Source organism: Gymnogyps californianus, chromosome 15 (assembly GCF_018139145.2).
Source record: "Gymnogyps californianus isolate 813 chromosome 15, ASM1813914v2, whole genome shotgun sequence".
Classification (NCBI taxonomy): Eukaryota; Metazoa; Chordata; class Aves; order Accipitriformes; family Cathartidae; genus Gymnogyps; species Gymnogyps californianus.
In genome coordinates this window covers 12,040,071-12,057,981 of record NC_059485.1, presented here as the reverse complement: position 1 = coordinate 12,057,981, position 17,911 = coordinate 12,040,071, and the positions used below count along the sequence as shown (strand labels likewise).

Here is a 17,911-nt window from a genome sequence, read left to right as displayed (position 1 = left end):
AAATCTTAGATAGCTTATGTAACACTTACTGACAAAACCAAAAAGCATAATCCCTCCTCACAGTAAGAACATCTGGTTATCTGACTCTCAAAGTCAGCAGAAGTCTTCTGACTTCACTGGAGGTATAGATTTTTCACCACCTGAAAAACTGAGTGCCAGAGGCTGGTGCTCCCACTCTTACAGTTTCTTCCAGCGTTAGCATACCAGGGAATCAACACTTCTATATGCAAGGGAATGGAGATGATGGTACAAAAAGGAGAGGTTATCTGTTAACCAATGCACTTTATTATTTTGAAACGTATTTCTATACAGCAGTAAATTTTATAAAGTTAATGGCCTCTGTTTTCAAACAGTGAGTACTGTTGAGGTTCACATGCACTACGCCCTAAAGGGGCATAAAGATTAAGAATAATGGAAACAAGCAGATCCTCAATAGCTTGCTGAAGCGCTGTGCTGGTTTGAATGCAAGAAAGCTGGCACAAATAGGCACTTAAGCAAGTACACATCACATTCTGTATAAGACCCTTTGAAAGGTGAGAAATGTAGAGCAGTCCAGTCAGGTCTTACTCAGTGTGAATGGCAGAATAAGTGAAAATAAAATGTATTATTAAATCACTTAGAAAAAAGAGCTATTATCAAAGTTGAGCAAGTGATTTCTGTTACAAATCTGTAATTTGTATCCTATGGAAAGATGTCTCAGAGTAGTACTATATAATCACAAGCACTGGAATGTGAAGAGGCCAAAAATAAATTGATAGTTGTCCTGCAAGAACAATGCTATCTACACTGATTGACAAGCTTTCACCACTGCTTCTTGTCTTGAAAAAAAAACAGAACTCATATTGTGCACAGTTCCAGCACTAATAATTCCACATCTAACACAGTTAACTACATATCCTATTAATCTAAAATCAAATTTAAGTTTTATCTCTTTATAGAATGTACTATGAAACAGCAAATAGTTGTTGCCATTTAACAATTACACAGATGAAACGGACACTAAACCATCAAGAAGGGGTTCATTAGACAGCATACAGTTCTTTCAAATGACAGCAAGAAGAAAAATAATGCATCAAGATTTTTTTATTTGCCGTATGTAATTATCTCATTATTTCTTCCAAAGTTAAAATCCAGTGGATATTAGCTATTTAAGCCCTTAAAACTGCAAGTAAAAATAGGAAAATGTAATGTCCAACATTCCTGCATACTCCCTTGGAAATTTCCAAGAGCAGTAGAAACTCCAGTGCAGGCTGCTAGGCTGGCTGCCATGGAAACAGACAGTGCTGGAAACAGGGCCGTTTCCTTTAAATTAAAAGCTGTTACACAGAAAGCCTCCATTTCTTTCTGCCAGCTTAAAACAGCTTTTATGCAGCCAAGGTCTCTAACGTGTTGAGGTTGAAACACAGAGCAATAGATGTTAATAACAGACATTCTAGTTGCAATGAAGCACTGCTGCAGGAGATGAACTATTCTATTGTATCCTCAATCTGAAGTAATTTATAACTAGTTATTTGGCATCAGGACTATAACATTAATACAAGTATATGAACAGCAGGGTGGCAGTAAAGTAGAAGAGAGTATTTTATCAGATGGTAGGTGGACTATACAAGTGATCTAAGCATCAGCTTTGTATTAGGATTCTGGACCAACCTCACAGCACAGGGCGACAGTTACAGAATCGCAGAAATCGAGTATCAAGTACTTAACTGTGTGCCTCTTTCAGTTGTTACCCTTGCACCCGCAAACTCCATCTGCTTGGACTTAAAAGTTTATATGGTATTTTCTAAACAGCATAATTTACACTAAGTTAATTTTCCAGAGATAGATGTTTTGCTTTCTCCCGAGTTGTGGTTGTTTTTCCCTCAACTCTATTTGTTGTACTCTATTTATATTCATTAATGCTTATTGAGACAAAAACAGTTTTTCAACTAATATTTGTTCTTTGAATAAAACTAAAAATTTAATAAATTGAATGTTTCCTATAATAAGCAAAAGAAAGAGCAGGTGATGTGCAAGGTACACCTTTCAGGAAGGTTATGGAATATGGTAGCTAGTTTGCACCTGGCATTACTCATTCCACACATGTCCAAAGTCAGAAATTTGGTAACGTATCATTCTTTTCATTTATATGGCATGTCGAAGGAAGGAAGGAGAGGGAAAAGCCATGAAAATATTTAGCTACCTGTAATTTGTTGGAAGTGATTCTAAATAAGTTGTACAGCATTTTAAAGATAAAATGCATTTAAAATTGTGCTACTCACCTCCCATCAGCCTGAAGATAGTGATACAGTATGTTAAATACTCTCAATTTTAAAACAAAAATAATTCTTCATTAAAGAAATCAGATGATTAAACATCATCTAAACATGAGTGAATATGTTATATTGGATTCAGTCTTCAAAACTTTCACATATGCCAGGGCATCATTTAAAAAAAGAAAATATTTTACTTATTTTTACTTGTTTTTATAAAAAAATCCCTTACTTATTTTTATATACTTTTAATGGGTTTTTTCCCCACTATTGTATATGTGATTATTCTGCTAAGACTATATCCAAAATAATTAAGAGAAGTGAAACAGCCTCTGTTGCATATTCATTTTAAGCAATTATTCAGTCATACTTTCATTTCAGCTTAGAAATGTTCTGGGTAAACGTAAAGCATGCGAGTGGAGACTACTGAGGGCCATTTCAGATAATCTCTTCAGAATTCTGGAGGGAAACCCTGCAGGACCTCCAAATCTTTTAAATTATACCACTGTGATTTAAAGCTTTTGTCTGTAAGCCAGTAAGGTTGTACACATAACTGTTTCCAGAAGTAGCATCATCATACTGACAGTAGAAAATGAAAAGCTAGATGGGAAAGATAGCTAAATGTAAACTTAACATTTAAAACAAAAATATAAAGCACAACAGTATCATCAGTTGAGAAGCTTAAATGACTAGGATATAGGACAATCTGTATTGTATCGTATTGCTATGGAACATGTTGCTTAGAAACAAGCCAGAACATACACGAGCCTCCACACAAATTACCGGAATGTCTGCTGGGATGAATATATATATACACACATGTATATGTAAAAAGCAAAATCTATACTTGTCACAATTCTGTTTAAATCTTGAAAGTGAGAAAAATCACTACCATCTTGGGTGGAAAGTCTGAATAAACTAAAGCTTACATTTCAAGTATTCTGTAAAATCGCATGCCTTAGGTATATTAACAATAATTACATTTTCTAAATCTGCAAGTATTCCTCTGCTTAGTACGGTCTTCTGATTTTTTAAAAAAAGCAATCTGCATTTCCTCAAATACTACTATCAGCCAAGAAGCGTTCTGTCAAGGGACTCATGAAACTTGGGTTTAAATTCTACATCTGCTACAGACTTGCTTTGTGATAATTTGGAGCATATTACATTGAATGATGACAGATGATTTCCAGCCAAGCCCTCTCAAGAAGGTATTACCTCCATTTTCCATCCTTTTCCTAGTCACAGTAGAGCCAGCAAACAAAATGCATACCCAAGCAGATCCTCCAACTCACAAGATTACACATTAATTCAAAACACTGAGGACGGTGGATTTACACTAAGATGCCTGATTGCAAACTGGGATGTAAGCAATGGCATTGTGTCAACTCTGCTATGTAGACAACAACATCAGATTTCTGCAGGTGCTCGCTCAGTGGATGAGTCAGATTGCTTACAGTGACAGCGAAGTTGCTGCATTAAGAAGGACTTCGCATTAAAAAGGCTGAGGTACATACATGTTTTGTTGGATGCTTTGTGAAAGGAAAGAAGCAACCTCCAGCGTAGCAACAGAACAGACAGTGGTTTCAGAGTGTGGTTTCATAACTTAGTATGATCTAAGACAGGATTACTGATGAAAAGACAATGGTCTCTTCCTCCCTCCAACCCCAGCTGCTTCTGTTGCATCAACATCGGCAAAGATGCAGCCTGTCAGGTCAGCGCTCTGATCTGGCTGAAAACTAACACTATTCAAATAAATAGTCTTCAGTAATACCTGTTCACTGATCCTACTCGCTTCAGGGTTGCATAATTACTAATGCCAACACAAGAAAGAGGCTGGCAGTAAGCAGGGTAGGGCTGGATGAGACTACACCTACTTTTGGCAGCAGCCGTCTTAATCCTAACCTTTTATAAAACCTTTAAGAAATCTTGTAGTTGCCATAGCAAGTTTCCTTAGAACTCTTGGTTAGCCACTGTATCCTCTAACTGTATACAGATTACATACAAAATAAAATTAATACATTTGGCCTTGGTTTATCGAAGTAATTAAGCATGTGTTTATTATAATGGCATTACCATATATTTATTATTCATTTAAGTGCTACCTTGAAGAAGAAAATTTTGCAGAGTAAGTGCTGATTTACTTGTAAGACATACAGTTATCCCACTGTCATTAAAAAGACTGTTTATGGTAGATACATAAAGAATTTTAACATAGACTTACAGGATCAGTACACTGAATTTATGGTGCTTCCTTTATTAACTAAGATGACAGGAATAATACTTTTTTTTTCCCCCAGTATTTTTCTCATTATCTGTGTCTCAAGAAACATACCTGATAGACTGCCACTGATAAGGGGTCACAAAAACACCTCTAAACACCATATAACAAAACTTAAAGCTTTTTTAAAACAAAACAAACAAAAAAAACCCCAACCAAAACCATCAAACCAACAGTAGATTCTTTAAATCTAACATTCCACCACAGGAGAGCAGTAGATGTTAAGAGTATCACCAATACTCAACATACCAGCAATAGCAGGAAATCTGTTAAATAAACAATTCTCATACAATATTGCATTTGATTGCAAGGGAGGAAGGGAAGAAATCCTTCCTGACTAAATCTGGTAATCTGGTAATCAGACAGCATGAAGACATTTCCAGCAAGCACCTGAGAAATCCCTGTGCTTCACTTATTGCACCCTGTATCCTGTTTTTAGCACTTGCCAGTCTCCAGTTCCTCACAAAACAGTAAAATTAAAAAGCAATACAAATCCAGGAAAGAAATTATGTTTCAAGGTGGAGAGAAAATTTCCTTCCTGGTTATTTTTTTTCCTTACAGTAACCTGCAGGCAACTGGTAACTTTGAAGCTCAGATTAATACATGAAAAATATGGTGCAGACAAAGCAGGATCCAATCTCCTTTTAAATCCCACCTGAGATAGCACCATACTGATTTGTTTCACCAATTCAATACTGTGTCTTCAAGAGTTCTGCATGGTCATACAGCCTTGCAGGAGCTCATCAATCTTTATATTAAAACAATTTAGGGTACAAGGCAAGACTTCCTGAATTCACTTCACTCCTCAGTTAGAAACCTTCTCATCTGCAGCCTAAATATATTCCTAATTCCTAATATATGCATTGTTGATGATACTAACTCTTTTTTACTAACTGTATGCACAGTGATGTCCTGATTTCATTTAAGGCTTTTCACTTGAATTTTCTAAATGTTTTGGCCACTTACTTGACATTAGAAGTCAATGCTATAGGAATTTCTGAAAAAGCTGTTTAGTTAGCACTGTATGGTTAGCCTCAGAGCCAAAAAGTATTTTTGTTCCTTGCTCATACAAAAGGTAATTTTGATAGATAAAATTAAGAACTGTTTTCACAGAACAGACAATACGTAACAATAACATGAGTTGTTTCCAAGAAAGTAGGGTAATTAAGAGGATTTCCTCCTGTGCTACAGGATGCTATAATGTGTATCTTCTAAGAGTATTCATTAGCCTAAGCAAAGAAAAAAATTCATCCTTGTAATCTGACCTTCCACTGCCCTTAACATTAATTTGCTGAAGACAGTGTTGGGATTCGTGTTTCCATCAAAAGTCTCTTTCCTTATAAAGAAATAATAAGTAAAAAAAGAACTACACGTAACAATTCCCATAAGGTACTCATTGTTGGAATAAGCACACTGTACTATCACAGGATTTTTAGATTTATCAAACCTGTGCAAAGTAGATTATGAAGCAAAGGCTGTAGCACCTTCTGAATTACTTGACCTCTACGTACTTCATCTGGGTTTGCCAACAGAATTACATTTTTAATTTTTGCAGTTTTAACCATTCACATATGGTATTCATAAGTATTTTTGTGTCCTAATAAAAAAGGGTTGATGATTCAGGTGGCAAAACCAGTCACATCATCATTTGAATTAAAGGAAAAAGAACGGGGGGGGAGGAAGAGACAGAATGCCACAAGCTAATTTAGAATATACTGTTCTGTAAAACAAGTGTTTTAATGTTATTTATAGTGTTATTTAAATAGGATTAAATTAACAACTGCAATTGAATTTTTAAAAATCTGCAAAATACCTGAACTACATATTTCGTAACATTATAAACTGAAAAGGTGAAGCTCTGTTTTAGTCTCTTTAGATGCAAATCAAGCAGATTTGCAATGTTTTCAATAATTCATTCTATATACTACAAGAAAGAAAATGCTTGTTTTTTCTAAGCTTTAGAAAGAGGAAAGGCTGGAAGAGGAGATCCTGTAGTCATTCATACTCTCAAAAAGAGGCTCATCATTTTAATTATTAGGTTGCCAAACTTAGGAGAGAGAAAAGGTTAAGCAATATTCATTGGGGAAAAGTGAAAATGGAGAACAGGTACTAAAACAGAGAAAAGGAAGCAAAGATAATGATTGTGGAAAACAATTATATCTTCTCTTATGCGCTGAATAATTTAAACTCTAAAATATTCATTAATTTAGACTGGAAGTGTGTCCCATAATTGCAGGTTTTTTGATACTCTGACAGACCATCATTATTGTAACGTACATTCTTTCATCCACTTTCTACATAACTGACACATTCAAAGAAGACTGAAGATAATGATTACCATGGTTACTTATTAGCACACCTACACTATCCACCACGCTAGTTTTTTCACATCTTTCTCCCCTTTATTTCTTGGTAGCTTAGATTAGCTGGGGTTTTTTTTCCTACAGCATTTCCCACAACAGTATGCTTACTCCTCTGTCCCTTTCAATTTCCTCGCCTTCTGTCTTTATTCCTGTTGCCCCACAGAGCTTCAGAGGTAGCAGCAGCAGCAGGTTTAACTGGGCCTGTTTGGAGTTGCAAGGCAAACACCATGAAAAAGAAGCCACTGTTGGCCCTTTCTCTTCAATCACTGTCTTTCAATCAGTACTTTCCTGCTGTAAAGGAAGCAGAACTGTTGTGCTCTCAGCCACAGCCACATGCCTCAACACTCAACTTCTTATTATCTATCTTTCCAATCAATAAGAAACCTTTGCTATCAGTACATTATATAAAAATTACTGTTTTCTCTAGCCCTAACTTAGAGCTAAAGGGTTTTTTAAAATAAACTGTCAGTTATTGAATTCAATAATGAATATGGGCTTTTTGCTATTTTAAACATTATTAAGATCCAAATTTAAAAACAAACAAACAAAACCCCAAAACAAACCCAGCATTTAAATTCTGAGAAAGGCATGAGCTCATGTAGAAGGGGGAAAAACAGCAGTCTTGCCACAACACCAAGGAAGAAATCTCTCAACCACCAGACAATCCAGAGATATCTGGAGTAAAAGCCAAGGCAGAGTGCTGTAAAAGGAAAGAAGGAATTTTGTTTACTACAAATACAGTTTGTTTCTGATTGATTAAGAAGTTGGAGTTTCAGTCTTGAACTGTGAAGAGCCTGGCGTGTTAACATACATCAGTTAAACTGTTCTGTGCAGGGCTGGCAGCTGACCTCAAGAGGTCTCTTCCTTCTCCTCCTTAACACAGGCCAGCTAGAAGAATACCTCCAGCTAGAAGGAGTAAGACAACTTCCATGTCTCAGCAGTATTATTGCTACAGCCTAACAAATACTACTTTAAATGATTCTAGTATAGTACCATTTGTCAGCTTCAAATAACGCTCCATATATCCTCAGACTATCGCTATTTTGCAAACTAATGCTTGTGCATTGTATCAATTTAATGCACAGTCTAAAACCACTCATTTAAGGAGACATAATGTAATTTGAAAAGCATACAACTGGAAAGCAGAGTCAAATCTAATTTAAAGTATGAGGGAAGAAGGGAATTTAGAGAAAGACAGTAGCTGAGAAAAGCACTGTTGAAAACGAGGTGGTAATACATGTCTAAAACTAAAGGTTTGTGGGGTTTTATTTTTAATAGTGTCACATTTAATGACATTTATTTAATTATATTTATTTCGATAGTGACATTTTGAAGCATTTTGTGCAATATTTACAGGACAATTTCAGAGTAATTCATGAATTCAGCACTAAATGCTACTCTGAAAAGAGTACTTAATCACTCATTTTTCTTCATACTACATTTTCTATCAAGCTATTATCATCGTTATTTTAATAGTCTCAGGTAAATTCTAAATTTAGCTTTTAGAATTTTTTTTAAGAGGGAAAACAATATGTCATTTAATGTACAAAAATTCTTCCTGACATACAGCATTACACCACAAATGCCGGTGAACTGAATCTGCCCAGTACTTCTGCATTTTCTGTCCCCCAACCAGCAAGTGACTGACCTTCCTTGAGACTTTTCTGGCTGTTCACCTCAAGGCATTCCTTCTCCTTCAGTGGCTTAACATCTCCTGCAGGTAAAATCTCAGAAAAGCCCTGTTGCTGCTTCTTGGAGCTATCGATCATGATGAGAATCCTTTAGAATGGCAACATCCAGCATAGGAAAAAAAAATATTAATTTGTCACCAAGCAGTACACTGCTGACCCGAACACTGCTTCCAGGTCCTCTCTCCTAATAAATGAGCAATTGTGCCTTTGTGCAGCCGAAAGCAGCCATCATCCTTCACTTTCTAGGTTGACCTGCAGTACGCTCAGTCTGCTTTGGAGCCTGTAACTCACTCAGCAGGCACAGAGCATGTGAAGCAGGACTCCCAAATCCCACCTCTTTCCCCAGACAACCACTCCCCCTTTTCCTTTAGTTACGCTTGCTTCCTCTGCACATTCGTGTTTCAATATGCGGCTTGATGGTCAATCATCTGACAAAGAATGAGTCAAGCAGTTAAAAATAAATCCAGCAGTTGCTGAAGGAGCAGCATTCGCTGATACCTAAGACAAACTACTGCTGACGACTCTCTCTCCCTTTTTCCTCTTCCTTCTCCCTTCCCCCACTACCCTGAACACTGCTGCAGGCAGCAGAAATACTTTATCTTTGCCTGACTGGCACATTCGTTATGCATTAAGTTTCACCAGTAAACAAAGCTGCACATTGGCATTTGAAAAAGTTATGTTGAGGAACCTTCCCACCCGCCCCAGCCCCAGGTCTTGTTTCAGAGACATTTATCTAGCAGAGGTAAATGGGAAAAACAGTGATTATTTCCATGTCTTTCCCTTTCTCTCTTTGTGTAAGAGAGATTCTGTTCCTTGTTGTAAATATCTAAACCCCAAGTATTTTATTGTTTTCCTTTTTGCGTTACAGTTACACATCTCATTATTCCCAGCAGTTTTAGGAGTATTTCCTCCCACAGCTTCTGATCTGCCATTCTCTCCAGCATATCTCACATGAGTCATCAACTTCAGTGTCAACCTGGAAAATTGTGGGGAAATGGATCCCCTTTAATTATCTGGCATTGGCCATGAGGGAACAGCAGACTACTTTGCATTTCATGTACTTAGAGAAAATAGACTATACATAATTTTAAGTAGTCACTACATGTCAACAAGTAACTCTAGCAGGTGCATTTTCCCTTCCCTTTGGCCTAAAAATGCTATCATTATACATATTTTCCACACACCTGCTTCGTATTTTAAGTACTTCAGCCTGAAATTATAAAGGACATCTCCACTCAGAAAAACTGCTTCACTTTTATGGCATCAGATTTGAAAAGATCTATGTATAATAATAAACACCTGATGCAGAATTTTTAAAAGTGGAAACTAGAAAAAAATCCTCTTGCCTCTTCAGCTCTTTCTACAAGACAAATCATTCAACACTGACTCTTCACCTTAACAGTGCACTCCCAGGGCAAGCAATAGATACCATGGGGTGTGGGGCTGCGTGACACAGCCAGCGGGACTTGAAGGCCTCTCCCTATCTTCCTACTGCTGGGAGAAGGGAGACCTAGATCTACTAAGAACTGCAGATTCAAAGGAGATGTGAGCTTACTAGACCACGTCAACTTCTTGACATCTAAGGAGCTGAAAATACAGGCAAAAGAAAAACTCTTGCAGCATAAATGATTTGAGGCAGCTCTCCCAGCCTAAAGATTTGTTGTTTGCACATCATTTGTGTAAAAATTATCAGCTTAAATTGGATTTTGCTTAAATACAAATTATAGGCTATTCTAATACATCTGTTTTTGCAGTGATTTTTACTGAACACAAGAAAAAAAAAATTACTGTGGAAGAACTCCTTCATAAATTGAATGAACTTCCTGACGGCCTGCAGCCGGAACACTTACTATGCATAAGAAACAAAATTACTGTTGAGAAACTCCACACATTCAGGAAAAAAAAAAATCCAGACAAACAGAATACAAACACATACTGCTTAAGAAACCTATATGAAAATCTGACACAGTCAATAAATAGAATCTTACACAGTTATGGATATACCAGATTATAACTCCACATTTTTCTTGTGCCAACAGAGAAGTTAACAGTTTGGATGGATTAATTATATTCTAACAGTATAACAATATGTAACAGCAGAAGCTATTTTATGGGAACAGTGCAGTGCACGTCACACATTTTCTGAAAAATCAGTACTTTGGCCTGAAGCAATTTCAAAATGATTCAGAGAGCAGAGTATTTTGAAATTTAAAAAATCAACTTACTAATAAGGAAGTAATTAAAGAACCCAACATTTTCCTTCAAATGTCATAGTTCTGAAGGCAGTTCTATCCATTCCTATCTGTTTATAGTGCTTTATATAAATTAAGAGTGTCCAGTGCTGAAGTGAATGCTGGATCACAGTAACAGCAGTTAGGTAACAGCAGTTCAAGCTTTCATGAATGTTTCTCACCTGTTCAGAAAGATGAGCTTTAGTAGCATGGAGTTCCTGCTATCCACTCCTCCCCTTTTTCAAGGGTACCCACTCCACAGCAGAATTTACAGAAACAAATATGCTTATGCTTCAGCCACTTGGAGTTAAGCTTAATATTTTGCTTCAAATTGACCTCCCAGTTCAATACAAGCTAACATATAGATTAATATTTTAAAACACCTTTAAGAAGTCTGATCAAAATCTCAACAGTAATTTGCAAATAACTTTATGAAGAAAAGCAAGAATCACAGAATTTATGGAAAATAAGAATGATGAAATTCTTGTGCAGACTAGGAGAGATGAATGGTCAAAATGATGCTGCGTATCTTCTACATAACCAAATATTGTAGTTGTCAATAAATGCTATACAATATTGAATATTGTATATGCCCTGTTGGGGCAGGGACAAACATAACAACTGAAGAGGAAGAAAAGATACCTTGGAAGAAGAAAATAGTTTTTGTTCAGATGCAGTTATACTGTGAATATTAAGAATGCCTGGACATTCTGCCCACAGAACAGTTTCTCTTAAATCCCTGCACAAAGAATGACATTTATCCCCCTGTCTGGGTTTCGGCTGGGACAGAGTTAACTCTCTTCTTAGTAGCTGGTACAGTGCTGGGTTTTGGATTTAGTGTGAGAATAACGTTGATAACACACTGATGTTTTAGTTGTTGCTAAGTAGCACTTATCTTAAGCCAAGGATTTTTCAGTTTCCCATGCTCTGCCAGCAAGCAGGTGTGCAAGAAGCTGGGAGGGAGCACAGCCAGGGCAGCTGACCTGAACTAGCCAAAGGGATATTCCATACCATAGAACGTCATGCCCAGTACATAAACAGGGAGGGGGTTGGCCGGGAGGGGTGGATCGTGGCTTGGGCATCAGTCAGCAGGTGGTGAGCAATTGCATTGTGCATCACTGGTCTTTTCTTGGGTGTTATTTCTTTTTTTGTTGTATTTCTTTTCATTACAATTATTACTATTATTATTATTATCCTTAGTTAGTATTTTATTTTACTTTAGTTATTAAACTGTTCTTATCTCAACCCATGAGTTTTACTTTTTTTTCTTTCTTCCTCCCCACCCCACTAGGAAGGGGAAGGGGGAAGCAGCTGCGTGGTGCTTAGTTGCTGGTTGGGGTTAAACCACGACACCCCCTTGTCATGAAAAAAGACTCATATTCCAACATCATCTTGTTTTCCTGGCAGTCTTGAATATACATTAATCCAAGCTCAACTGATAATTTGGATATACTGGTTACTTGAGTGATCAACAATATAGTTCTACTATTTTTAGTGATAAGGCTTCAAAGAAAAAATAATCACCATGTCTCAACATGCCAATTAGAAAAGTCTAAAATTCTGAGACAGTTTCACAGGCACCTGGGGGCCTCTCACAACTGCTGGCTCAGTAGCTGTAGCTGCAGCACTGTGACATGGGAAAAGTGCATGTTTTTATGAGCGACTCTCTCACATTCCTAAGAACTGTACTAGAAGGAACAGAAACACTGTTAGCTGGTTAGCACATTCAAGTACTAAATTCATCTAACAATACTCAGTTGTTCAAAGGTGTCTTCCAGTCACGAGCAAGTCCCATGTGAATCAAGGCAAAGTGCCCCCTCATGATCCCCGAAGAGCCAATCCACCTGCCATTTAAGAGCTCCCTTCTCCCTGCTAAATGAAATACATTTGTAACTCTCCTAGAACGGTTCACCTATGTTCTTACCTTTGCCTGCTAAAGCACCATACCTACTTCTCAGATTTACTTAGGCACTTTCAAATCTGATAGTAATTTTTTAAGCTCTTGCAAAATAGCAGAAACCCTGTCATCAGCCACCAACACCATGTTGATACTTTAAACGTATTTCCTATGTTTGGATAGTACCTGTCTTGAAGGTCGTTGTTTTGACAGATAAAAACTGCTTTGTACAGCAGTTACTTTCCTTGTTGGTTTTAAATTATGCTAATTCCACATTTATCTTAAAAGAACTGGTCAAAGACTTCAACGGTGGGAACTTAATACTTTCCCATTCAAATTACTCATTTTTTCCTGTAACAAAAAATCCTTCAGAATAAGTATTAGTGAAACAATAGCAACATGTTTGTTCTTTGACTACTCTTTAAAGTCTTTTCTTTATTTTAGCAGTTATACAGTAAATAGAACACAACCCATGAAATATAAAATATATACAAAAAAGCTTGGGGTCTTTCAACTCCACTCACAGTTTGAAATGCTTTTGTGTTCTGTTTCTAAAAGGCAGCTGGAATTTGGATCGTGATTTGAAATTGATGGCATTATTAAAAAAGAGGCCAAAAAACTTTTTCAAATTGCTAAATGTTCATCTTGTCTTTCTGCTGCTGACTGTGTACTTAAATACAGAAGGTTTCGTAATAAAGGAAGGAGAACTACTCATTTCCAAAGTAAACAGTGGATGTGTAACCTCTCTGATTTGAGCATGTACCTGTTTCCAAAGAGCTATTTTTAACAGTACAAATAGCTAAATGACACCGAGGATCATACAGAAACCTATAATAAGCTAGAAACAAAACTGTGGCTGAAACACTAGTTTTTAATCAAACGACAAAACGTAAGTATCTCTTTCAGCTAAAACAAAATCTTAAGTGGTGCACGTTGTATCTTTCAGTTACAGGTTCAAACCCAATTACAAACAGCGTCAGTGTATCAAAACCAGAAGTTGAAGTAAAAGATACGCAACAAGCTTTTTGTTTCAATAAAAATTAAATCTGTTGGAATTCGCATCATCTTCAGAGGGTTGAAGTACCTCTCATTTTAATTTCAATTTATTTAAGTTGTATATATTGTATACAAGTGGGTGATATGAAGAAAAAAGGCTTCAGAATGGAACATCCCTGTCAGTTCCATAAACCAGAATCCAGTAACATTTCATTTAATAGCAATGTATTGCACAAGTTTTTCATAAACGTGTTTGCTTTTAATCTAAGGTAATCAATGTTTTTTCTTTCCATCCTCCAGCAACACAGGCTTTCAAGCGTTCTGCCAACCTTCAGCCTACAGAAAAAGCATTATTTAAAAAGAGGAAGTGCCTAATAGATATTTGCCAAAATCAATGTACAGGAGGAAACAATGCAGCAACATTGTACCCTCCACAGTGCCTGCTTGTCTGCCACTCACAATACACCCGTTATCTTTTTAAGTATCAGTGATCTGGTGAGTGAGATCACTAACTGTGAGCAACTTCACAACCTCATTAAACATGAAGTAACTAACCAACAATTGCTTTAACAGTACATTCCAACTCTTCACATCATATGGAGCTCATTCCTTTGCAATCCCATTAAAAAAACCAACCTACAGATGAATTTAAACTCTAGGGGAAAGGAAAAAAAAAAAAAAAAAAAAAAAAGAAAAAAGACCAGCCTTAGGTATTTAATCTATTTCACTACCACAAGATTTTGAAGTGGGGAAAAAAGCTTAATTACTCAAACATTTATTTCATCTTGGCTTTATGCACACCTTGATTAATTTCTCGGTCCTTTATATTGTGTTAGGATAATCCAGTTCTTGATCATGGTGTAATGATCCTTTCTTCACATAGGAAAATAGTGCTCTGACTACACAAACTAAAACATTCATTTAAACAATCCCTGTTATAATTTATTCTATTACTTCTTTAAACAGTAAGAATGTTACCTCAAACTGTTAACTTAAGGGTTTTTGTTTTGGGTTTTTTTGTTTGTTTCCCCCCCCCCCCCCCACTGCCCCTTACAATAGATTTCTATTCTGCCTTCTTGTTTTGTTAAAAAAAAAAAAAAAAAAATTCTATACCAGTACATTAAGTTCTTTGCTTTGAATGCTTAAGACATTTGTCAAACAACTCAGCAGTAAATCTTGTACAGACAGCCTTATGCTTGTATTTAAGATAAATATACAAACCCCAAAACATTCAAGTCTCTCATCTTCATATTCTTTTGGTAGTAAAACATCAAGTATGTCTTTATTTGTTTTTTAAAAAGTCAAATGAAAAATTTGAGTAATTTTTGAAATAGTATTGTGTACTATGCTGTGACTAAGGAATTGCCTCAGAACGACTGGAGACTTCTGCCTATACTCTCCACCATTGTGGTAACAAAGACCCAAACAACCCAAATTATGGTCACCACCTACCTCAGTTACTCTTCCCAGAAAAATCACAAGCACTTACAGTGATATCAAATTTTTAAGTCTGCATGTTCTACTTCTCTTCTGCCACTAAAACCCACACAAATTCCTTTTAAGGGAGGACATATGTTGGCAGTGTTCACTGTTTAAATGAAAATTCCCTACCATTCAGCCTTGCCCATGTATACATCTAAATAAATAAAGAAAGAATGTATATATAAAATACATAAAAATATATTTTATATATATGTTTAACTGCATGTTTAACTGCGCCTATATATATAACATTTTTTTAAAGGACAATATTTGGTCATCCACCATGCTACCTATGATTTGCAAAAGGTGCATACAGTAAGTACTGCATATCAGTTAGCAGTTCTGTTGCACTACATTACCTTCTTCTAGTGGCTGTACCACAAGCTGACATTTCAACGATAACATATGCAGCTAGGATTTAGTTCTAACAATTTAAAACAATTATACAGTGGAATTTAAAATTAACTCAACGTTCCTTTCTAGCTATGCATTTAGTTATCCACGAGGAATTTCAGGAAAAATAAGTCAGAATAAGACAGTTTGATCAAGAGATCTCTTTAAAGGAAAACATACTTTCCATATCTCCTGTAATCACTCAAATGTCAAGCCCTCTAACAGGATCTTTTCATGTATACCAGATGCCTTGAGTCAGTCACAGGTCATGTCTCTCATGTTAATCTCTTCACAATAAGCAGATAATAAAAAAAAAAAAAAAAAAAAAAAATCTATAAATCAAACTGAAATGATGGAATGTTTGTTTAGAAGTTTACCAAATGGAGTGACCCTGCTGGAATTCTTTCATGTAGCCTGTGAAAATGTCAGAATATATTCCATTTAAGAGGTCACAGTCCCTAGAGAGCTCTGAGTTTTGGCCTGTATGTCTTTTCACATGCTTTAATATTTGAAAATTGTTCCTTGTAGACACTGACTGATGCCCTGGGAATGCTAGGATTGTGGGAACTGGCAGTACCAATGACAAAGACAGACTTACTGGGAAATCAGTACCTACTCAGTTTGCTCTCATCTCATAACAGATAAGACAACATTCAAATATTTACAGGGAGACCAAAAGAATCCACACATTAAGAGACTTTTTTTTTTCCTACTGACACTGTTTGTTAAAAAAAAAACAAAACAAAAACCAAACCACAATCAAAAACAAACTCCCAAAAAAACCACAGCACCCCATAAAAACCCCAAAACACAGAGACAAATATATATTAATTACAATATGCCTATGTTCTTACAAAGGATTATTTAGTAGAATATTTGCACTGGATGTTCCATGGACTATTAAAACCTTAAAGGAAAGACAAATCACAGAATTGCTGAGGTTGGAAGCAACCTCTTGAGATCACCTAGTCCAACCCCCTGCTCAAGCAGGGTCAGCTGGAACAGGCTGCCCAGAACTGTGCCCAGTCAGATTTTTAATATCTCCATGGATGGAGATTCCACAGCCTCTCTGGGCAACCACTCTTACACACACTATATATACACTATACTATGCATAGACACACACTTTTCTATTGTAAACATATATAAATTGCATACTTCTATATCTAGATAGGTCTTTTAGAATATACTTACTTTGAGGTTTTTGGGTTTTGTGGTGGTGGTGGTGTGGGGGTGGTGTTGCTAATCAGAATACCCATATGCTGTTTCCCAGATCTCATTGCTTTCAGCTTAGCAACTATGAAACTGCTGAATTTAAGTTGACATTTCCAATTATTTTCTGTGCCAATCTATTACTTTAATCAGAACTAGATTTTCCATTTGTTGTTGTCTAGTCTTCCCACTAGCCATCTTTTCTCCACTTTCTCTCTCCCAACGCTCTCAAGAAAATAACTTCTAAGCACAGTAACCTACCTATGTACCATCAGGAGAGGAAAAATACGCCTAATCGCAGATCTTAAGAGTGGAAAAAACCTGTCGTACACAGGTACAAGGAGAACATCCCAAATTTCACCTGATTCCCTAGTATCAAATTTGCAGCTTCAAATCTATTAACTGCACAGAGGATTAAGGATTTGTTCAGAAGCCATAAAACTATGCCAAGAATGCATGTTACCAGTGCTACATAATGAGGGAGTGGAAGATAAGAGATAACAGGCAAATTAATATACCCACGACTCTTTTAGATGCCAGAAAAATTCCCTTGCTTCATCAAATTTATTTAAGTAATATCATTAGGTTAAGTGTGATGTAGATTTTATTCAGTTGTTTTGAGAACTGTCTGTCTCCCAGCTGGCTCGACTGGTCCCTTAGGAGGACTCAATATACACCATTTGGAGTATTTGGGTTTGGTTTGGTTTTCTGGGTTTGTGGTGGTTTTGTTTTGGTTTGGGGAGGGAGGGTGTCGCATCTTCACCTCAACTCACTACAGTTCCCCACAAACTCTAGTGGCCCCATAGGAAGCTGTCATTCTCATCTCATCTTCAGTGCCTCTAGGTCTTTGCTCCTGAGTGTCATTGCTCTTATGCAGCCAGAGGCACTAATTTCTTTGGGTTCATTTCTTCTAATAGAGATTTTACCAGTCTTGCTTTTACTTTAAGATGTTCACTGTCCCAAGGCTTTTTTCCTAACAAAACATCCAAGACTCTTAGCTCTTTTCTCAATTAGCTCAATTCTGCTGTAGAATGTTACCTGCTAGCCATCAAAGAGCGAGATCTAGCAGATAGCCATGGTAGGCACATCACAACCTTTTCTACCTTCCTCCAGAAC

The 17,911-nt window shown here is 36.6% G+C and overlaps 1 protein-coding gene across 2 annotated transcripts in view; it reads right to left on the bottom strand.

Annotated features, from left to right (window-relative positions):
• The window catches only part of MRTFB (myocardin related transcription factor B), an 89,563-nt gene that overhangs the window by 42,181 nt on the left and 29,471 nt on the right, over positions 1-17,911 (bottom strand). Inside the window, exon 2 of one of the 2 annotated variants that reach the window (XM_050905702.1) lies at positions 8,542-8,672. The exons of the other annotated variant lie outside the window; for it this stretch is intronic. Coding sequence (XP_050761659.1) covers positions 8,542-8,662 — 121 coding nt within the window. The 5' untranslated portion in view covers positions 8,663-8,672. The remainder of the gene's footprint in view (positions 1-8,541; positions 8,673-17,911) is intronic. 2 annotated transcript variants of the gene reach the window in all.